The 23,629-nt window shown below is 41.9% G+C and overlaps 1 protein-coding gene across 7 annotated transcripts in view; it reads right to left on the bottom strand.

The window, feature by feature from the left end:
- ATG5 (autophagy related 5) overlaps positions 1 to 23,629 on the bottom strand; it is a 260,439-nt gene that overhangs the window by 39,282 nt on the left and 197,528 nt on the right. For 6 of the 7 annotated variants that reach the window (XM_069726288.1, XM_069726292.1, XM_069726291.1 and 3 more), the window contains exon 7: positions 12,609 to 12,726. In XM_069726288.1, the coding sequence (XP_069582389.1) occupies positions 12,609 to 12,726 (118 nt within the window). Of the gene's footprint in view, positions 1 to 12,381; positions 12,520 to 12,608; positions 12,727 to 23,629 lie in introns of those variants that run through there. The other variant, XM_069726293.1, reaches the window with a different exon arrangement.

Here is a 23,629-nt window from a genome sequence, read left to right as displayed (position 1 = left end):
TAAAATGTTTTTTTAATTCTACCAACAAAATACAATTCTTTAGTAACTACTTATTACGGCTGGTTTCACAGTGAGCATGGACCACAAACCACTGGACTCAACAACCTCAGATCTTATATGTAACAGTGGATGTGTCTTTCTGTCTGAAGCCGAGATTGGCAGCGCCTGCGCAGTGTGTCGCCCAGCCCGCAATACGGCGCCATTTTATTGAAGACACTCTGTATAAGAATTCACAGACCGCGTCTTCAACAAAAGGACTCCGGATATCGTGGAATGCGCATGCTCTGACTCCAGCGCCATTTTATTGAAGAATTGTACTAAAAAGTCAACATAGCAGTGCAAATGCGTTGGCCATCACCATTAACACTATGGCCTGCGCGTGCGCACTGCTTTGACGTAGTACATTATTTCAATAAAATGGTGCTGGAGTCAGCGTGTGTGCATAACGCTATCTCCAGAGCCATTTTATTGAAAAAAAGTGAATAAAATGTACACACAAAAATGCTCGCCATCCGGGCGAGGACGGACTCAATAGCTAGTTTGCCTATAAGGCCATTGAGCTTGGGTTAGAAGAGCCACTGCCGGTATGTAAATCACAGACGGTTTATAAGCAAGAAACATGAAACCTGCCTTAGGGCTCATGCAGATGTCCGTTCAACACAGTCTGAGCAATGCACACACTCGCTGTGGGTCTCCTGACCTGAGCGTCATAACCACTTAGAAATATATGAAACTAGCAAGCTCAGGTCAGGAAACCCGTGGCCGGTCCTTGGTCAGTCCATGTCACACACTATATCTGCATAATGTCCTCAGGCAGAATTTTCAGCACAGGTATGCTTCCATTTACTTAAGTTGAGAGGAACCACACAAATGGTTTACTGCTCCATTTAAAAAGACAGCTCTGTCCTCTAAATAAGTGTTTTGTGGAGAGGGAGAGCATAGGATTTCCCACCAATTTTGCATAAATGTTCTGCTGAGAGGGAAAAGCACACATGGAGGAAACACAGAGGACAGAACATGGAGGACAGAAGAAATGAAGATAAATCAATTTGTATCACTTCTACAATAAATACACAATCGCAGCAGCACCACCTGTATCCTTAGGTCTGTGTAGCAAGAAGAAATGTATCATTCGCTAACGCTCAGATTATAGTAAATACCCTGAAATACTTAGGGTTACCAATATCAGATTGGAGCCAGTCGTTACGGATCCACTTAGAATTCTACATTCACATTTCAGATATGAAAAGAATTACTCATCAATGTTCATTCCATGAACACTAAACAACTAATATTATAACCCGGTGACCTATAGCTTGACCCTAAAATGTCCAAAAAAAAAAAAAGACAAATCCTGGGGGGAGGACTACATTGAGACTGCAACGAGTAGCAATAAATGTGCAGATACTATAAAGCTGTAATATCTGAAACACTACAAAGGAGGCTGAGCCTGGAGCTCTCCTGCAATTCCTTTATCTTGAATGCTACATTTGTACCTTTATCCAAAAAAAAAAAAAAACCGCCAAGTTGAAAAGGAAGACTAAGATATTCAGAAAATGCCTGGTATTCGATGAACGTACTGATGTCATCAGCAGAAACCATTACCTGGTTCAGGTGAAGCCAGGATTACAGACAATCCCTTTGTGTGAAGTAAACAGTTTCCATCTTTAAAGAAAAGCGTCTCAGACAGAGACAATTTCCTTCAGAGATTTCCAGTCATCCCTGCTCTCAAATTCCACCTCCTATCAATTTTACAACAGTGTCTACTGTTCACCAGCCCTGGAAATTACCTGATCACGGCAAAAAGTAACTTGTTCTGTTGTTCTTCATGTGGTTGTAAACAAAACACAACTATGTAGGCAGTCTATATTTTAGGAAATATTTCTTCATTGAAAAAAAAAGTTTGTTGGCCGACAACTATTCCTACTAACCAGTGGCGTAACTACAAAATTATGGGCCCCGGTGCGATCTTTCAAATGGGGCCCCCCCGCCAAAACATTTTCCACCCAAATCCACATCCTGCTCATGCTCCTGCCCCATCCGACTCCGCATTCTGCCCCATCCGACTCCGCATTCTGCCCCATCCGACTCCGCATTTTTAATTATGTATTGCAATATAGGTCAGTAAGATACTTACCGATCTCAGTCTTCCCTGGTTTCCAGTGCCAATTCAGTCTTCCTCTAGCTCAGGTCATCACACGTTTATTGCTGGCTTATGCAGGGACTGTTGTATGAGGCAGTGCTACTTTCCCAATGTAAGCCTATGGAGCCTCAGAACAAAGCTCCATGCACTAACATTGGGACAGCGACATCCCATTCACCTAAATTTGTGTGATCCGGTAAGGTAGTAGTCACATGACGTAAAAGACGACCTGAACGGCACTGGAAAGTAGGGAATACTACAGTCGGTAAGTATACTAAAGCCCCATATCGCATTACATAATCAGATAGGTGAAAAAATGTATTGCTGCTTTAATAACGCTATAGAGCATATTCCATTTCTAAAAAGGAATGTTTATTCTATTAACAAATAAGAAATTGTGATCCATTATCCAATCATTCCAATTCGACTGTTCCCCAAGAACTATATAGGGTGCTCTAATACAAACCCTAGGTGAACAATAGAGGTTACAGATAGGTTGAGGCTCTGCTCTCAGTTATCGTCTGTACTATAAGGTTGCAGATACCATCTAAAAAATACAAATAAATGAAGTTAATTTAAAAAAACAAAACCAAAAACAAAACAATAAATGGGACAGGATGCTTTCATGATGTACAATTCCAGAAAAACACCAAAATTACCATATAACACAAATATAGTTGGATTCTTCCAGTGCCTGCTTTTGTAGTACATCTATTAATGTCTTTCTCGAAATAACTAGCATAGCATGCAAGAAAATTTTTTTGGGATAGCTTTCAGCATTATTCCTTATCCTATATGTGCACAGGGTCTTAAAAGTGACTGTGTGAAATTGTGAGTGGTAAGTCCCAGACTGGCACTGTTAAATGAAAATAGCAGACCTGTCAGCAGGCTATTAAGCTCCGAACCCAACTTACAATGGACTGCAACTGCTCTAGACTAGGGCCCCAATTCATCAAATCTTTTATGCCAGAATTCTGGTGTAAAAACCTTTCAAAAGTAACAAACATTTTGCGCAATGCAGAGTTGCCCAAAAATGTATTGAATTTTGTTTCTTATACACCAGTTTTGTCCAGCTCTGCCACAATGAACAAAGCTGGAGCAGTACAGGGGCAACCTAGCAACCCCCACATGTAATCAAGCAGGCTAGTAGCTGTAAATCATTCAGCTGAGGCGATGAAAACTAAATCTCTGAACACTAACAAATACTCGGAGGTCACCCGAGCAACGGGTACACTCGCTCATCACTGGTTATGACCCCTGCTCAAATTCATGATGAGCGTCAGGTTCGCCACATCACAAATTTTACTATAGACTGGCGTAAGATTGCGGAGAGATGCACATGGAGATGAATGGCACTTCGTGCCTTGCCCGATTAGTTAAGAGAGGTCAGGAGCCTCACCATGCCTTTTCACCAAGACCTGCATGAAAAATCGGGTATCTACATTTCAATGACAAGTCTGCAAGGCAATCATGAAATTTCTTGCTGAAAAGTTCTATCAGACAAAAGGAGTGATTCTGACTTTGGGATTCATGCCCTCCTCATCATTTAATATATGGTGGCTAAAAGGGTTTAAGAGGAAGTCCGGGCTTCGGCTGCTCTCCTACTTTCTCTTAATGTTAGATTTGTCCGAAGTCGGGGACAGTGACGCCAGCGCTGATTGGTGCTAGTGTCACAACATGGTACAAGAGCCCCAAGGAGAGCGACTGCCAAAAATGTGGGAGCGGTGCTGGCATGGGAGGCGAGTATAAGCTTTATTATTTTATGGGGGCCAAGCGAGGCGTATGATGAAGTTGTTCAAGTAGTGGACAACTTTAAGTTTAATTAAGTTGCTTTAACCCCTTACCGACATCGGGCGTAATAATACGCCAATGTCTGACTCCCTCCCTTTGATGTGGGCTCCGGCGGTGAGCCCACATCTTTCCGGGAACATGTCAGCTGTTTTGAACAGCTGACATGTGCCCGCAATAGCCGCGGGTCGAATCATGATCCACCCGTGGCTATTAACCAGTTAAATGCCGCTGTCAAACTGACAGCAGCATTTAAAATCGAACTTCCGCCCATCGCACCAGAAATACGCACACCGGTGACCCCCGTCACGTGATCACGGTCACTGGTGTGTTGGCATGACAACCTGAGGTCTCGTGGAGACCTCTATGGTTCTCAGTGCAGGCTTGTTGTGAGTACCATCGCCTCTAGGTAGCAGAGCCGGGTTGTGGCAGCTTCTAGTCTCCTATGGAGACTATTGAAGCATGCCAAAAGTAAAAAAAAAAATAAAAAAATATATATAAAAGCCCAAATCACTCCCCTCTTCCTCCTTTCAAAATAAAACAATAAAAATAAAATCAAAACACACATATTTGGTATCGCCGCGTTCAGAGTCGCACAATCTATCAATGAAAAAAAAAAAAAAAAAAAAAAGGATTAACCGGATCGCTAAACAGCGTAGTGAGGAAAAAAAAAAAGTCAAAACGCCAGAATTACTTTTTTTGGTCGCCGCGACACTGCATTAAAATGTAATAACGGGCGATCAAAAGAACGTATCTGCACCAAAAAGGTATCATTAACCCCTTAGTGACAGCCAATTTGGTACTTAATGACCGAGCCAATTTTTGCAATTCTGACCACTGTCACTTTATGAGGTTATAACTCTGGAACGCTTCAACGGATCCCACTGATTCTGAGATTTTTCGTGACATATTGTACTTCATGTTAGTGGTAACATTTCTTCGATATTACTTGCGATTATTTATGAACAAAACGGAAATATGGCGAAAATTTTGAAAATTTTGCAATTTTCAAACTTTGTATTTTTATGCCCTTAAATCAGAGAGATATGTCACAAAAAATAGTTAATAAATAACATTTCCCACATGTCTAATTTACATCAGCACAATTTTGGAAACAAAATTTTTTCTTGTTAGGGAGTTATAAGGGTTAAAAGTTGACCAGCAATTTCTCATTATTACAACATTATTTTTTTTAGGGACCACATCACATTTGAAGTCATTTTGAGGGGTCTATATGATAGAAAATAATGAAGTGTGACACCATTCCAAAAACTACACCCCTCAAGGTTCTCAAAACCACATTCAAGAAGTTTATTAACCCTTTACGTGCTTCACAGGAACTGAAACAATGTGGAAGGAAAAAATGAACATTTAACTTTTTTTTGCAAACATCTTAATTCAGAACCATTTTTTTTATTTTCATATGTGTAAAAACAGAAATGTAACCATAAATTTTGTTATGCAATTTCTCCTGAATACGCCAATACACCATATGTGGGGGTAAACCACTTTTTGGGCGCACCGCAGAACTTAGAAGTGAAGGAGCGCCGTTTGACTTTTTCAATGCAGAATTGGATGGAATTGAGATTGGACGCCATGTCACGTTTAGAGAGCCCCTGATGTGCCTAAACAGTGGAAACTCCCCACAAGTGACACCATTTTGGAAACTAGACCCCCCAAGGAACTTATCTAGATGTGTGGTGAGAACTTTGAATGCCCAAGTGCTTCACAGAAGTTTAGAATGCAGAGTCGTGAAAATAAAATTTTTTTTTTTTTTCACAAAAAAGATATTGTAGCCCCCAAGTTTTTATTTTCACAAGGGTAACAGGAGAAATTGGACCACTAAAGTTGTTGTGCAATTTATCCTGAGTATGCTGATGCCCCATATGTGGGGGTAAACCACTGTTTGGGCGAACGGCAGAGCTCGGAAGGGAAGGAGCGCCGTTTTGGAATGCAGACTTAGATAGAATGGTCTGTGGGCGTTATGTTGCGTTTGCAGAGCCCCTGATGTACCTAAACAGTAGTAACCCCCCACAAGTGACCCCGTTTTGGAAACTAGACCCCCCAAGGAACTTATATAGATGTGTGGTGAGAACTTTGAATGCCCAAGTGCTTCACAGAAGTTTATAATGCAGAGTCATAAAAATATATACCGTATATATATATATATATATATATATATATATATATATATATATATATATATATATATATATATATTTTTTTTTTTTTTTTCCACAAAAAGGATTTTGTAGCCCCCAAGTTTTTATTTTGACAAGGGTAACAAGAGAAATTGGACCCCAGAAGTTGTTGTCCAATTTATCCCGAGTATGCTGATGCCCCATATGTGGGGGTAACCCACTGTTTGGGCGCACGGCAGAGCTCAGAAGGGAGGGAGCACCATTTGACTTTTTGAGCGCAAAATTGGCTGTCGTGTTTGGAGACCCCCTGATGTACCTAAACAGTGGAAACCCCCAATTCTAGCTCCAACCCTAACCCCAACACACCCCTAACCCTAATCCCAACCTGATCCATAATCCTAATCACTAACCCTAACCATAATCACAACCCTTACCCCAAAACAACCCTAATGTCAACCCTAACCATAACCCTAATCAAAACCCTAAATCCAACACACCCCTAATCCTAATCTCAACCCTAACCTCAAACCTAACCCTAATCCCAATACACCCCTAATCACAACCCTAACCTTAACCCTAATCCCAAACCTAACCCTAATCCCAAGCGTAACCCTAATGCCAACCCTAACCCTAATACCAACCCTAATCCAAACCCTAACCCTAATACCAACTCTAACCCTAACTTTAGCCCCAACCCTAGCCCTAACTTTAGCCCCAACCCTAACCCTAAGGCTACTTTCACGCTTGCGTTGTTTGGCATCCGTCGCAATCCGTCGTTTTGGACAAGAAACGGATCCTGCAAATGTGCCCGCAGGATGCGTTTTTTGCCCATAGACTTGTATTGCCGACGGATCGTGACGGATGGCCACACGTCGCGTCCGTCGTGCACTGGATCAGTGTTTTGGCGAACCGTCAGCACAAAAAAACGTTCAATGTAACGTTTTTTTGTACGTAGCATCCGCCATTTCTGACCGCGCATGCGTGGCCGTAACTCCGCCCCCTCCTCCCCAGGACATAGATTGGGCAGCGGATGCATTGAAAAACTTCATCCGCTGCCCACGTTGTGCACAATTTTCACAACGTGCGTCGGTATGTCGGGCTGATGCATTGCGACGGCCCCGTACCGACGTAAGTGTGAAAGAAGCCTAACCCTAAATTTAGCGCCAACCCTAACCCTAAATTTAGCCCCAACCCTAAATTAAGCCCTAACCCTAACCCTAGCCCTACCCCTACCCCTACCCCTAACTCTACCCCTACCCCTAATTTTAGCCCCAACTGCTCTTCTCCTGCCGGCCGGCAGATGGAGACAGATGGCAGGCGCACTGCGCATGCGCCCGCCATTTTCTTTTGCTGGCGGCCAGGAGGAGCAGCAGGAGGACCCAGGGACACAGGTGAGTATGGCAGGGTCCCCGAATGCCCCTATTTCTCTGTCCTTTGATGTGCGATCACATCAGAGGAGAGAGAATTACACTTTGACTTTTTTTTTTTTTTTTTTGCGGTCGCCAGTAAACAGTTAATTACCGGCGATCGCAAAACAGGGGTCGGTAAAACCGACCCCGATCATGCTCTTTGGGGTCTCGGCTACCCCCGGCAGCCGAGACCCCAAAGATTCTCGCGGGGCCGGCCGGCGGGCGCACTGCGCATGCGCCCGCCATTTTGAAGATGGCGGCGCCCACCGGGAGCCACGAGGAGCACCAGGGGAGATAGGTGAGTATTGGCGGGCTACCTGGGACCCCTTTTCTCTGTCCTCCGATGTGCGATCACATCGGAGGACAGAGAAATTAAAAAGAGATTGCGTTTTTTTTTTTTTGCTATCGCCGGTAAACGGTTAATTACCGGCGATCGCAAATGCGGGGTGGGTTAAAAAAAACCCGAATCATGTTCTCTGGGGTCTCGGCTACCCCCGGCAGCCGAGACCCCGGAGAAAATCCGACTCTGGGGGGCGCTATTTACTTTTTCCACAGCGCCGTTAATTAACGGCGCTGTGGTTTAAGTACCCTTAGCGGCCGCCGTTAAAAGGCGTATCGGCGGTCGCTAAGGGGTTAATGGTATCAGGCCATAATTCCTGTGCCACCCGAACAATGACTGACTGAAGAACAGACAGATCTGCCATTAGGATTCCGGAGAACTGGGTGAGCCCCATACTAGATTCCTGAAGGGAATTCAAATATTTCTAGTTTTGTCTGTTTTTAAAAACTTTGATAAAAAAAAAAAAACAAAATAAAATATTTTCAAGTGGCTGGTGTTTAGCTAGAAAATCCAATAAAACACAATGGTGAATGACCATCTTTTTACTTTTGTACCAACCCGTTTTGGCCTAAACATTGTAACACATGAGAGATTAAACAAAAACAAAACAAAAGAGGGGGCACAGCGAACCAAGAAATTAAAGGAGGTGATAATATTCAGATCTTCAAACAGAGTGGATAATAAAAGCCTTCTTTCATCTGCCAAAGAGGAATATCTTACCAGTTCTAAATCTTCAAAGAGCCGTCTATAATAGCTGCCTTTTCATACACATGAAGCTGCAGGTACCCCGTCTCTTTTTTACTTCTCCTTTGCTCCACCCCTATAGCCTGTCAATAATTGACAAGAAAAGCCGAGGTTGATCCCTTGCACATTGCTTTCTTCTATAAAGTTTCAATGTTTTGTAAGCTTTAGAAGCCTAAGTGTCTGTGGTTTCCCTTATGTCAGACCTCAGACAGGTGTCTTCACAGGTACTTGCTCATTACCCCTCCTCTATGCGTGCTGCCATACAAAGTGATACTTACAGAATGTAAACAAAAGGTGAAAAGATAGTTTGAGACTTTGATTTAACACTGCAATAATCGTGCAGAACTTATACTAGGTAAGGTATTCAAAGCTAGTGCAAAGGAGGAACCACAGAAAATTAACTCAGAGGCGCGGTGGTCACTAAGCAATGAAACTTCTGCCTTTCATTAAAGGCCTATGTCACTACTGAGTGTACTTCTGAGCTTCCAGAGAGCTAGAGGAGATGACCGGGGGCTGGCAGTGTTGTGTTGTAGCTGCCTACTTCCTGAGGCTCAGGTGTGGAAAGCATCTGCTACTAGTAATGCTAACAATACTAGTGGACCGAGGAGGCACAAGTCATGGAACCCTTAGGGTATTTTTCCACGTGGCGTTTTTCCTCAGTATTTGCTGTGGATTGGATGCTGCGTCCAGCCGCAGCATCCAGATGTTACAGCTTAGTGAAGGGGATTTTGTGAAATCCCATATCCACTATGCGTACAGGGACGCCTCTAGCTTACCAGCGTATACGCACATGCGGCGCGTCTTTCTAGACCGCAGCATGTCTATTTATCTTGCGGATAAGAAAGAGAAAAATGGGGGCGCACCAATATCATATATGAAAAGTCATGAAGGGGTGCAATACCAAGTCTATGCGTAACCACATAACAGAACAGAGAAAAGATAATAATAATAATAATAATAATAATAAATAAAAGATAGACTCATAAGGGAAAAGATAGACTCATAAGGTATGCACAACCACAAGAAAAATCAGAAGCATATATATATGTAAATATATCAAAAACACCTTTATTGCACCTCAGAAAACTATTAAAAACATTTAAAACATGAAAACACAATATAGTGCATATACCATACCCCCAAAAACATCACAGATAAATGAATGAAAATCCCCTCAATATGCCCACCTACCAAGATTCTGTATGGGGTATCCCCTAAGAAATAACCATATATGCATAAACGACTTGTATATATCCGCCTAATGCAAAAAATGCCAAAAGATATCACCATCGGTAACTGGTGTACATACTGATGTATGTCCACCCCAGGAACCCAATAGGGGTGATTAAGGGAAATCAAGACAGATACAACCTGTAACTGATCTGCTGGCAAATGTAAGCGGAGCCGTTTGAAGATAAAAGTGTGGCAGGCATAAGCGGTAGTGCAGTACAAAGTCACTAGCCAGAGCCAAGTCCCCATAAGGCCAGTAAAGGGATCGGCACAATAGCTAAAAGGTAGATACAGGGGGTATGGAGCACACAGGCCCCACGCGTATCGCTGCCTCAGCAGCTTCGTCAGGGGAAGTGGCTAAAAGGTGTCATGGTCAGATATAAATAGTATATCGGATAATGGTAATTACGTACAGCTGTGTGTGAGATTCCCTGGACAGGGGGAGGACACGAGGGGTGGGACCGCCAAGTAAGCCAGATCGACACAGCCAGCACAACAAAGAAAATGAAAGTGAAAGTAAGAGTGACAACGTCCATAGGGCACAATGCACGTGCGCAAATTGCGACTCCTGATTGGATCGCCTTGCGCATGCGCCGTCCCAAGCCGGCCAGACATGTAGAAAGGATGAAACAACATGGTGGCAAATATGAAAAAAAAAAAAAAAAGTATTATTGCACACGTGTTGTGTCAACCATAAACACATAAATAAATAAACAAATGGACCCATAAGCACATATACCCCAACACTGGATTAGTCCATATATACTTCAAACGTATTTTTCACCATCTGGTTCCTTTATCAGGAGTTTTTCCTCTATGGGGTATATGTCCAGGGAATCTCACACACAGCTGTACGTAATTGCCATTACCCGATATACTATTTATATCTGACCATGACACCTTTTAGCCACTTCCCCTGACGAAGCTGCTGAGGCAGCGATACGCGTGGGACCTGTGTGCTCCATACCCCCTGTATCTACCTTTTGGCTATTGTGCCGATCCCTTTACTGGCCTTATGGGGACTTGGCTCTGGCTAGTGACTTTGTACCGCTTATGCCTGCCACACTTATCTTCAAACGGCTCCGCTTATATTTGCCAGCAGATCAGTTACAGGTTGTATCTGTCTTGATTTCCCTTAATCACCCCTATTGGGTTCCTGGGGTGGACATACATCAGTATGTACACCAGTTACCGATGGTGATATCTTTGGGCATTTTTTGCATTAGGCGGATATATACAAGTCGTTTATGCATATATGGTTATTTCTTAGGGGATACTCCATACAGAATCTTGGTAGGTGGGCATATTGAGGGGATTTTCATTCATTTATCTGTGATGTTTTTGGGGGTATGGTATATGCACTATATTGTGTTTTCATGTTTTAAATGTTTTTAATAGTTATCTGAGGTGCAATAAAGGTGTTTTTGATATATTTACATATATATATGCTTCTGATTTTTCTTGTGGCTGTGCATACCTTATGAGTATCTTTTCTCTGTTCTATTTATCTTGCGGAGACACTCCATCTCTGCAAAAAAAATTACACAGTCTATGAATATGATGCGGTGATTCTGCATGTGCTCAATGAACACATCCAGAATCACCGCACGTACAAAAGGGGGCAGCGCTTTGGGCGGAGCGGGGTATCCATTGCGTCCAAAGCGCAGAGCTTCCGGACCGTGGAAACATACCCTTAAGAGCCTGCCCCACCTTTGTCTATGCACCACTTAATGCAGCTTAAACCTTATTCAGATATCCCTTTTGTTAATGTGTATGAAAAATTGACAGATTATTTTGATCAGACTTAGATCAGAATTTGGTCCGAGTGTCAGTTTTTCTGGTATGTGTAAAAAAAAAAAAAAAAAAAAAGGGGGGGGTGGGGGAACTTTTTTTTCTTACCTTCCCCTTTCTGAGTCAGTGAAAATCGGCCCAAGTAAGCGTGTGGTCTGATTTTTTTCACGGACCCATAGATTACTGATTTTGAATCAACAGTCGAATCAAAATCAGTCATGTCTCAGTGATTTTTAGCAAACTGCTTGGTCCGTGAAAAATTACAGATATGTGAATGGCCTCAGACTATGACAGGTATGAGTACTATTGTGAAAACCACCAATAGCACCCGTACAAGAATACAAGAACAATGAACGTCTCGATGAGGACTTAGAGCTCATACAGATGTCCGTGCAAATCGGATCGAAAATGGACCACTAATGTATGGACTGGTCAATGGTCTCCAGACCCAGGTTTGACAGGCTTATAGAAATAAATGAAGCTGTCACTCTCCGTTCGCCCGTCTGTTTATTTCAGTCTGAAATCAAATTGAGATCACGGGTGTCTGAATGAGCCTGAATACTTCCAGAGGACCTATTTGAAGGTGTCAGATAACTTATTTTCTTTACTTTATAGACAATCTGTAAAGGCCAAAATATTGAAGGACAAGAAATAAAAGCAATAGAGACAGGGCCTATACTTATATCAAGGATTTGTTTTTATTTTTTACTATGAAAAAGGGTTCCTGTTGGGAACTTAGAAATATGCTTATATCAGGCAAATTTGTTTTTTTACATCCATACTGGTTCTCTTTAACGCAATGTCTGACGATCCTCTTCTCTCAGGTCCTCAATACTTGCCATTTACAGCCATTTCATTCTTAAAATTGCATTTACTCGTTTTATAATCCTCCACATGACAAATGTTAATGTGGCTGAGACATCTACACCTCGACTTTTGGCAACAAGAAAGTAATAGATATTGAATGCAAACACCTCAAAATCTAAAATTGTAATTGTTAAAAGGATTGTCTGAGCTTGTACCTTCTGGAGTGACTGCTGCAGGACAAACTTCCTTTATTAAATCACCAAGTGTATGAGGTTTCCCGTCACTGGCAAGTGGTCGAAATAGCTTTTGCACAAAAGGACGTTCACTGGTTGCCTGTAAATATAGTTGAAGAACAAAAATTATTCCTGTAAACAAAAATTACAATATTCAAAAGTGTCCATTTATAAAAACTAGAGCACCGTGGCGAAGAGAAGCAGCTACCCACACTAACCAATAATAATTCTGCTTTATTTTTCCAAAGCCCCTCTAAAAAAGGTTAGATCTAGAAAGGAAACACTAAGCGATGCTATTCTGTTTTTTTCCTGCATTTGTTCAATAAATTTCCCTGTGTGTTTGCAGTAGTTATACACATGGCTCAAAGTGGAGAAGCTTCAAATTGCAGCCAGATTAAAATTCCAACATTCTCTAGAAAACTCCACTAGATTTGCTGCACTGAACAACTGCTCCATATCTTGTCTGTATAGGTCCTCAATTCGGGAGTTGCAAGAATGACAACACAACACAAAATGCAGGAATTCATCATCAATTGCGTTATATATGCCAGTCTAAAGGCTGGACATAGATCTCCCTGAGAATTTGCCTGCAGAGCTTATTTTAAATGAAAGGGGGTGTTACCAAAGTGAGACATGTAGATCAGGAGAGCAGACTGTCAGTCATTACATGTCTCACATTGTTACCACACCTAGGGCCGACATCAGGGCATTAGTGCCCTTACTGCTGTATGGGGCCCGTTGAGAAACAGTACAGAGTGGCACCGCTTCTTATGATTCTGCTCAATGGGCCCCATCGCGCAACAAAGTACTGTGCGCTGTGCACACCTCGGAGGTTGGAGCTTTCTCGGCGCTCCAGAGCCGTCTAACCTTAACGGCTGCGCAGTTCCCGCTCTCTTGCCCTCTGGACATCTGGTCAGGTAGCAGCACGTATGCGATGACATCATCGCGTACGCAAGTGATAAATGTAAGAAAAACCTGGCACTCAACTTTATATAGGTGATATTTTATTATTCCAAGCGGAGGTGCAGTAACAGCAAACGTTTTGGTCAAACACATGACCTTCATGAAGCTCATGTGTTTATGACCGAAATGTTTGCTGTTACTGCACCTCCGCTTGGAATAATAAAATATCACCTATATAAAAGTTGAGTGCCAAGTTTTTTTATACGTATCACTACGGTTTTGGAACCTACCTGGGCACCTTCATATAGAGCTCTGCACACGTTTTTTGTTGATATCGCGTATGCAAGGTCCTGTACGAAGACAACAAAAGTGGAGCTGGGTCTGCTGGGGCTCATTAGTGAGGTAAGTATGAAAAACGTTTGTTTTTTCTTTATAAAATAAATTTAACGGGTGAGGGGGGAGTTGGAGGGAGACTGCAACGTCTGCAAGAGATTGAGGGGGACTGCACATAATTGTGGGGGGGAACTACACATTATGAAGTTGTGGGGAGGGGGCTGCACATGATGAAGTAGTGGGGAGGAGGCTGCACATTATGAAGTGGGGGAGGAGGCTGCACATGATGAAGTAGTGAGGAGGAGGCAGCACATGAAGTAGTGAGGAGGAGGCAGCACAGTAGTGGGGAGGAGGATGTACATGATGAAGTGGGGAGGACGGGGACTGCACATAATGAAGTGGGGGAAGGGGAACTGCACATGATGAAGTTGTGGGGAGAGGTACTGCACATGATGTAGTTGTGGGGAAGGGTAATTCTCATGATGAAGTGGGGGGGAGAGACAGCGCAACAATCACCACAATGGAGGGGCCGATGTAGTATGATTAGTACACAAGAATAAATAAGAATAAGGGAAATGGATATCTGTCTCTTGCTGCATAAGGCATCTAGACAAAGGAAAACTCTTTTGACACCCCCAGTACACTGGAAATAACAGCTTGGACAAACGTTCCCATAAATTATGAATTGAAAATGGGAGACAGGAGACTACAAATGATGAAACGAACATGGGAGGGTGGGGAAAGCAATTGATGAATTGAAGGTAGGTAGAGCAAATAATGATGAATTTTGAGGGTGGGGGAGTAAATGATGATTTATTTAGAGGGGATGGGAACAGTAAATGATGAATTGAGGGTGGGGGACATCAAATGATGAATTGGGGTTGGGCAGCAAATAATGATAAATTGAGGATGGGGAGAGTTCATGATGTATTGAATGTGGGGGAGAAAAGTTGATAGTGAATTAAAGGGTGGGGATGAGAGAGAGAAGACATAACACCAAGGACAACATCCGCAAGGAGTTTGTATGTTCTACCCGTTTGCGTAGCTTCCTCCGAGTACTCCGGTTTTCTCCCACATTCGAAAGACATACTGATAGGGAATTTAGATTGTGAGTCCCATTGGGGGCAGCAATGATAATCTGTACAAAACTGTAAAGCGCTGCAGAATATGTTAGCGCTATATAAAAATAAAAGTTACCGTATTTATTATTACATGACAATGAATTGAGGGACAGGGCATGTAAATATGAATCGGTGGAGTGGGAGGTACATAGTGGGGGCCATTAAGGATGCAGCCACTGGTATTGAATTGGGGGAAAGAGTACAGATGCCAATTAATTTATATAGTTATTAGGTGGGGAAAGTGGCTATTTATAGTTGGTAGGGCACCGCAGTGGATTATAATTTATATTTGGAATGGTGGGTTGCGTAATAACGAAATGTATTAATTGTGGGTGCACGTCTATTCAGCTGTGTAGTGTAGATGAAAGGGAAAAAGTGGGGAATGTGCTCTGGAAGCAGGGCTCTAGATAACTTATTTCATGCAGAGACGAGTCCTGGCTGGAAGAAGTGATGGCGGTCTGCACTGGATGAAAAAGAAAAGCAAAGATGACTGACTTCAACTATAGATGTCAGTAAGTCAGTGTGTTACCTGGACACTGACACTGTATACTGTGTACAGAGCTTCTGTGTATAAGGTCACCGGTGATCCCGGTATTACCTGTACATTGACACCATATATAGAGCTTATATGTATAATGTCACTGGAGATCACTATTACCTGTACACTGATACTATATACAGACCTCCTGTGTATTATTGTACTTCGTATTGCACTTTTTTAACTAATCAGTATTGTAGTATTCCTCACTATGTGGTATTAATATGTGATCTGGTCAAGGATGGTGTGGCGGTATTTGTTCTTTGCATGTGGTAGTAATATGTGGTCTGGTTACGGTGTTACGGTATTTGTCCCTTGTATATGGTATTGGTCATTTAAAAAAAAATTAAAAAAATGCATGTGACTTAAAGGGGGCCCAAAATTTTTTGTCACTATGGGGCTCTGAAATTCCTGGTAGCAGCCCGGACCGCGCCCTTTCACGTCATGTAGTTTTAATCGAATATTCGTTTTATCTGCTGTACAGGGTGGGCCATTTATATGGATACACCTAAATAAAATGGGAATGGTTGGCGATATCAACTTCCTGTTTGTGGCACATTAGTATATGGGAGGGGGAAAACTTTTCAAGATGGGTGGTGACCCCATTTTGAAGTCTACCATTTTGGATCCAACTTTATTTTTTTCAATGGGAAGAGGGTCATGTCACATCAAACGTATTGAGAATTTCACAAGAAAAACAATTGTGTCCTTGGTTTTAACATAACTTTATTCTTTCACGAGTTATTTACAAGTTTGTGACCACTTATAAAATGTGTTCTAAGTGCTGCCCATTGTGTTGGATTGTCAATGCAACCCTCTTCTTCCACTCTTGACACACGGATAGCAACACCACACAGGAAAAGGATACACAGGCTTCCAGTATCCGTTGTTTCAGATGCGGCACATCTCGCATCTTCACAGAATAGACAATTGCCTTCAGATGACCCCAAAGATAAAAGTCTAAGGGGGTCAGATCGGGAGACCTTGGTGGCCATTCATACCACTGGATATCTGAATTTGCTACATGATGATGTGTTGCCCTATTTATGCACTGAAGATGGCACGTTCCCTGAGTTTTTCCAGCGAGATGGTGCACCACCACATTAAGGGTGTTAGGTCCGAGGATTCCTACATGAACAGTTTCCTGGAAAGTGCATTGGTCGTCATGGGCCCTTTAGCGTGGGAAAATGTTCAGAAACTTTCCCACGCTAATGAGTTCATGACCTGTCAGGCAGCTTTTGATTCATTCCTCAGTGGTATACAGGCAGGGCGGTAGCATTAGCATCGCTCCCGGCTGTAAAGTATTTAACTCCTTGAGAAGGATTGCAGCGTGGGACTTGACTGTATGGCGGACAGGTATGGGATATTGTTGATATTTGACAGAAGAATCACTTGGATTGAGAGTGTAATAAAGATGGAAAACCTGTGTGTCTAATTATTTAATTAAAAGACTATTCTTAATGTGTGTGTATTTTTTTAAACCCTTTGACTACTATAGGATTAGTAATGGATAGGTGTCTTATTGATACCTCTCCATTATTAACCAGGCTTAATGTCACATTACAATAGTAAGGTGACATTAACCCCTTATTACCTCATATGCCGCCACTACAGGGCAATAGGAAGAGAGGCCAAGTGCCTCTTACAGATGCGCCTTCTCTGGAGTGGCTAGGGGCAGATGTTTTTAGCCAGGGGGCCAATAACCATGGTCCCTCTCTAGGCTATTAATGGATCTGTAGTGCACGCCATGTTCTTGGACTTCTCAAGTGCTTTCAATACCTTAAAGCTGCCCTTACTACGTAATAAGTTGACTGATATGGCAGTAGATGAGGGGATGGTGAACTGGATAAGCGACTACCTAACAGACAGGCCACAGTTTGTAAGGATGGGGGAGGTGGTGTCTGGCAGTGTACAGAGCAGTGTTGGAGCCCCTCAAGGTACAGTGCTGTTGCCCTTCCTCTTCACATTGTATACAGCTGACTTTCAGTATAAATCAGACTTTTATCATCTCCAAAAATTCTCAGATGACTCAGTGATTGTAGGGGGCATTGTGGGGGCCGGGTGAGGAGGAATATAGAAGGGTGGTTTCGGACTTTGTGGTTTGGTGCAGGACTAACTGTCTAGAACTAAATGTAAAGAAAACCAAGGAGGTGAAATTTGCTGAATTTTAGTTTGTTTATAAAAAGAAGCAATTGTCCTTTCATGTCCACCTTATGAGACATCCCATTGCATCCTTTTGTATGCCATCTTTCTTCTTTATATTCACATGCTTTTCTCATTTCCTCGTAATATTTTAATCAATGCAAATGCTAAGTAAAATAGGCAACTTGGTAAAAAAGGGATCAGACATTTTACAAAATATACAAAAAAATAAATCTGAGGTCCAAAGGTAGTTACTAATATTTGCTTCCTCCATCTTAGCAATATAATTGCTAAATTGCTTCCTTGTACGTCAAATATGGAGACGAAAAATGAAATAGCATAGTGAAAATCTCAACAGGTTTCATAAAAACTTCAGGCAAATGGAGAACTTGCCCATGATTGCGTTTCCCAGCATATAAGTCATGTCTGATCTCTAAAAGGCAATGCAAAAGAGTAGTCTAATATATTGAGAATGGCAGATGTCAATGGTATGAATAAACAGTGAAGCAAAATGGATGAAAAGAGGACCTAAACATTACAGATTGGGTCTTTAGGAAAGGATTGCTAGAATACAACACATTGTATGCAGATGTTATGATCATCTTCTCAATGTATACTATAGAAATCACACCCAGGGATTTTACAACCCATGTGTTGACGAATGAAACTATTACACTTAATTATATGTTAAATTCATATTTACTGACATGACAAACTGGTGTTTCAAGTCAGAAATATTTAAAACATTTTTTCTTTCAATACCTGGTCATTTTGGCATTTGCAATATGTTTTGTAGTCAAAATAAAGGAAAGGATATACATACAGTGTAATAGTTAACCTCTCTCCTGTTTCTAGTATTAGATATTATGAACAGAACATTATATTATGAAGGTATTCTAATATCTGAGGTAGAGTTCAAACTGTCGTATAAAAAATAGTCAGTTTTTCATTTGAAGAAAAAAAAAAAAAAAAGCCCTCCGAATATTTTTACACAAAGCTAAAGATAGGAAACTATGGGTGCTGCTCCCAAAAGTAGAATATCATCATCTACAAGTTAATTTATATCAGTTCTTCAATAGAAAAAGTGAGTCTCATATTATATAGAATCATTACAAACAAAGTGATTATTTCACGTGTTTATTTCTGTTAATGTTGATGATTATCGCTTACGCCAACGAAAACCCAAAAGTCATTATCTCAGTAAATTAGATTAACAAAAAACACCTTTAAAGGCTTCCTAAGCATTTAAAAAGGTCCCTAAAGGCCCCGTCACACATAGCGACGCTGCAGCGATACCGACAACGATCCGGATCGCTGCAGCGTCGCTGTTTGGTCGCTGGAGAGCTGTCACACAGACCGCTCTCTCCAGCGACCAACGATCAGGGGAAAGACTTCGGCATCGTTGAAACTGTCTTCAACGATGCCGAAGTCCCCGGGTAACCAGGGTAAACATCGGGTTACTAAGCGCAGGGCCGCGCTTAGTAACCCGATGTTTACCCTGGTTACCATCGTTAAAGTAAAAAAAACAAACACTACATACTTACCTACCGCTGTCTGTCCCCGGCGCTGGGCTTCTCTGCTCTGGCTGTGAGCACAGCGGCCGGAAAGCAGAGCGGTGACGTCACCGCTGTGCTTTCCGGCTGCCCGGCGCTCACAGCCAGAGCAGAGAAGCCCAGCGCCGGGGACAGACAGCGGTAGGTAAGTATGTAGCGTTTGTTTTTTTTACTTTAACGATGGTAACCAGGGTAAACATCGGGTTACTAAGCGCGGCCCTGCGCTTAGTAACCCGATGTTTACCCTGGTTACCAGCGAAGACATCGCTGAATCGGCGTCACACACGCCGATTCAGCGATGTCAGCGGGACCTCAACGATCAAAAAATGGCCCAGGCCATTCCGACATGACCAGCGATCTCACAGCAGGGGCCTGATCGCTGCTACGTGTCACACATAGCGAGATCGCTACTGAGATCGCTGTTGCGTCACAAAACTTGTGACTCAGCAGCGATCTCGATAGCGATTTCGCTATGTGTGACGGGGCCTTTAGTCTGTTTCAGTAGGCTCCACAATCATGGGGAAGACTGCTGACTTGACAGATGTCCAGAAGGCAGTCATTGACACTCCACAAGGAGGGTAAGCCACAAAAGGTAATTGCTAAAGAAGCTGTCTGTTCACAGAGCGCTGTATCCAAGCATATTAATGAAAAGTTGAGTGGAAGGTAAAAGTGTGGTAGAAAAAGGTACACACGCAACCAGGATAACCGCAGCCTTGAAAATATTGTTAAGAAAAGGCCATTCAAAAATTTGGGAGAGATTCACAAGGAGTGAACTGCTGCTGGAGTAATTGCTTCAAGAGCCACCACATTTCAAGTGTTTATTTTTGTTTATGATGACGATTATGGCTTATAGCACCTTTTTCTACCACACTTTTTCAATTTAAGATGCTAAGCGTGATGAAAGGTACTATGTAAAAACATCTTGATGAGAAAACTTGTGAAGGAAAAAAAAAATGATTTCAATACACGAAAGACATCATATACCAAATGTCTCAATTTTTGGTGCATCTCACTCTAGTTCTTGCCCGAAGTAAAGGTTTTATTTTGTGCATTCTTTTAAATTTTTTTAGACATTTTTAAAGGATCTACAACTTTTGGAGCTAAAATGTTGCAAAAAAAAAAACCAAAGAAATAAAAAAATAGAGGTCAGTTTTCATTTTGAATTAAATTCATGACTCATTTTGAAAAAAAAAAAAAATTGTAAAAAGAGTCAGCAAATAAACACAAGACAAATTTAAAAAGAAAGTGACTTTAATAAATCAGAACTGATTAATTCGGGGCCATAGTTCTTTATCCAGGTTTTCCTAAAAATAGCATAGCATTTCTAAAAAAAAAACATACAGTACCTGTCGGCAACTGCGCAGCCCGTGTCTAATTCATGCTGCTCATGGTTTAGGGAACATAAATCTGAAGACAGCTCCTTTTTAAAAAGATACTTCAAAGAAGAAATAACGGGGAAAAACACTTATATGACGAGTACAAGTAGAGTATACAGAACACAATGTTAAGCAAGGTTGGCCTGGTACTGCTACATGCCAAGATGAAATGAAACCACATAAGGCCAGGCATATCAGGGAGATTTTCACAAGCACTACAAAGCACACCATAAACAGTAACCACCTGTTAGAAAGGAAAGAACAATTTTGGAGGTGATTACCTTCTTTCTCGCCCTCTAATTACGGTACCTTGTTTACCAGGTCATTGAAAAGGAGTGAAGGCTTAAATCAGTAATCCTTGAACATGAAAGCTACAATAGGTATATGACATAGTAAAACAAAAACATGTTCTGTCCGAAAGCATACCATATTATGTGTAAAAAAATAAAATAAAAGCAGATCGCAACAAAAATCTTAATGTTTTCAGGTGTTCTACGCTGTCTGCTAAGGTAGGGGAGTGAAACTTGTCAAACAAAAAAAAATATATATAGATAAAAAAAAAATAGTTTATTCTGCTGGTACATGACTTTGGGAGCAGTGCACACTAATCAGACAGACATGGAGTGAGAAGGGAAGAGCATTTGTATACGATAACCGCAGGTGGAGTTGGGCTACGCTCCCACGATCAGTGTTTGTTTAGGTTTTGATGCTACAGAATTTCTGCACCTTAGCTTACTTGCTTTTTTCCATTGTTTTGTGTGCATTTTCAGTCTCCGTTTGTGGTGTCATGCTTTATCCCCTTAGCGCCCAATGACTGACATAGCACGTTATGAGAGGGTGTCCATTCCCGCAACATGACGTGCTATGTCGGTCATGATTTTGTACTGTTACTGTGTCTAAACACGCAGTGACAGTTCAGCGCTGACCCATGCTGTCAGTCTCCGCACTCAGGGCAATGTGATCAGTCAACCTGATTGACCGATCACAGCATGATCACACAGGAGGTGCTGAAATATCAGCACCTCCTGCCCAATCACAACATTTAGGAGGCAGGCAGAGGTATAATGCAATACATTACACCTGCAATCAAAGTAAAAACAGATAAATAAAAAAAAAAAGTGAAAGTCCCATAGCGGGACTAAGTAAAAAAGTTTTTTTTTTTTTTTTTAAATAAAAAAAAAAACCCTGTAAAAATTAAAAAATAATTAAAACAAAATACACTAACATTTTTATGTAAAAAAATAAACAAAAAGTACACACATTTGGTATCATTTCACAAATGACCCAGCCTATAAAACTGTCACACAAGTTATCCGCTTTACCAAATGTCATAAGAAAAAAAAGCAAACTATGGTTTTTCATCACATTGCTGCAAAAGAAAAAAGAAAAGTGAAATAAAATGCGATCAAATAGATGAATGCAAATAAAAATGGTATAGCACAAAACGCCACCTTGTCCCACAAAAAACGAGCTGCAATACAGCTCCATCAGTGGAAAAATTAAAAAGTTATAGCTCTCAGAATAGAGCAATGCAAAAATCATAATTTTTTCTGTAAAGGTTTTTATGTAATCAGTGCCAAAACATAAAAAAAAAGACATAAATGAGGTATTGCTGTAATTCGTACAGACTCAAAAGAAAGCTGCCTTCCCAATTTTACAACATGCGAAGCGACAAAAAACAATTCCTGAATTTCTGGTTTTTGTTCTTTCTGCCACCCAAAAATCTGAATAGGAATCGAAAGCGTTCAAAAAATGTTATGTGCCCAACTCGTTCCGCAAAAAACAAGCCCTCACATGACTGTTGGCAGAAACATGAAAAAATTATACCTCTCAAAACATGGCGATGCAAAAACAAGTTTTTGCAACTAAAAAAAAAACAAAAAAAAAATGCCTTTTAGTGTGTGATAGCCACCAAAGACATATAAATCTGTTATTGCTGTAATCGCACCGACCCCAAGCATAAAAGTAGTCCTTTTTGGAAGTGCACTGAACAGCAAGGAGGACTGCTGCTGAGGGGACAGAGAAAAAAAAATCTCTTTAAATCTTCAGCTTAGCGAGTGTGAAGGCGCTGAGTGTGACCTGAGCGTAAATGCGAACGGCGGTAAGTGTGACTTGTGATTCAGTGACTTTGGATTCAGGGAGTTTCCAAGGGAGGAATTACTCAATTGCCATCTGTGTTTTATTGATACTTTGCATTTATTTTTTATTTAACTTTTTTGTCTGGTGCAATCCCCATTAGGAAATGTGCTCCACTCTTGTTAATGTCATCCGGTGCACATCTTGCCACATGTATGCAATCCTGGAGCAGCCGGTCGAGGGTGCATACTGCTGTGCGAGATGTGAGCACGTTGTGCATTTGGAAACCCAGATTCTGAATCTAAATGTGCAGCTGGCAACACTGAGATCCATTGACAACATGAAAAGGAGTCTTCTGCTCACTGAGCAGACGCTCAATGAAATAGATGAGGTGGGGGGGATGGTAGGATGGAGTTGCAGGACGGTGAAGTATCAAGCTGGGTGACAGTTAGAAAGCCGGGTAGAGGGAAGAGTTCCAGGGAGGCTAGTCCTGATCTGGCACACCCCAATAAGTTTGCTAAGTTGGCAGATGAGGGGCGTGCCAGTACAGGGGTAGCACTGCTGCAGCCAGGCATGTCCTCTGAAAGCCGGAGGAGTGACTGCTACAGTAAGGAGGGAAATAGGAGAGCAGGGCAGGCCAGACAGGTGCTGGTAGTGGGGTACTCAATTATTAGGGGAACAGATAGGGCAATCTGTCACAAAGACAGGGATAGTCGAATGGTGTGCTGCCTACCTGGCGCTCGAGTCCGACACATCGCTGATCGGTTTTACAGATTACTGGAAGGGCTGGTGAGGACCCAGCGGTCATGGTGCACATTGGCACAAATGACAAAGTTAGAGGTAGGTGGAAGGTCCTTAAAAATGATTTCAGGGAATAAGGCCGCAAGCTGAAAGCAAGGACCTCCAACAAAGTATTTTCCAAAATGCTGCCTGTACCACGTGCCACGCCAGAGAGGCAACG

The sequence above is a fragment of the Ranitomeya imitator genome, chromosome 5 (genome assembly GCF_032444005.1).
Source record: "Ranitomeya imitator isolate aRanImi1 chromosome 5, aRanImi1.pri, whole genome shotgun sequence".
In the NCBI taxonomy this organism is placed as follows: Eukaryota; Metazoa; Chordata; class Amphibia; order Anura; family Dendrobatidae; genus Ranitomeya; species Ranitomeya imitator.
This window is presented reverse-complemented; position numbering and strand designations above follow the sequence as displayed.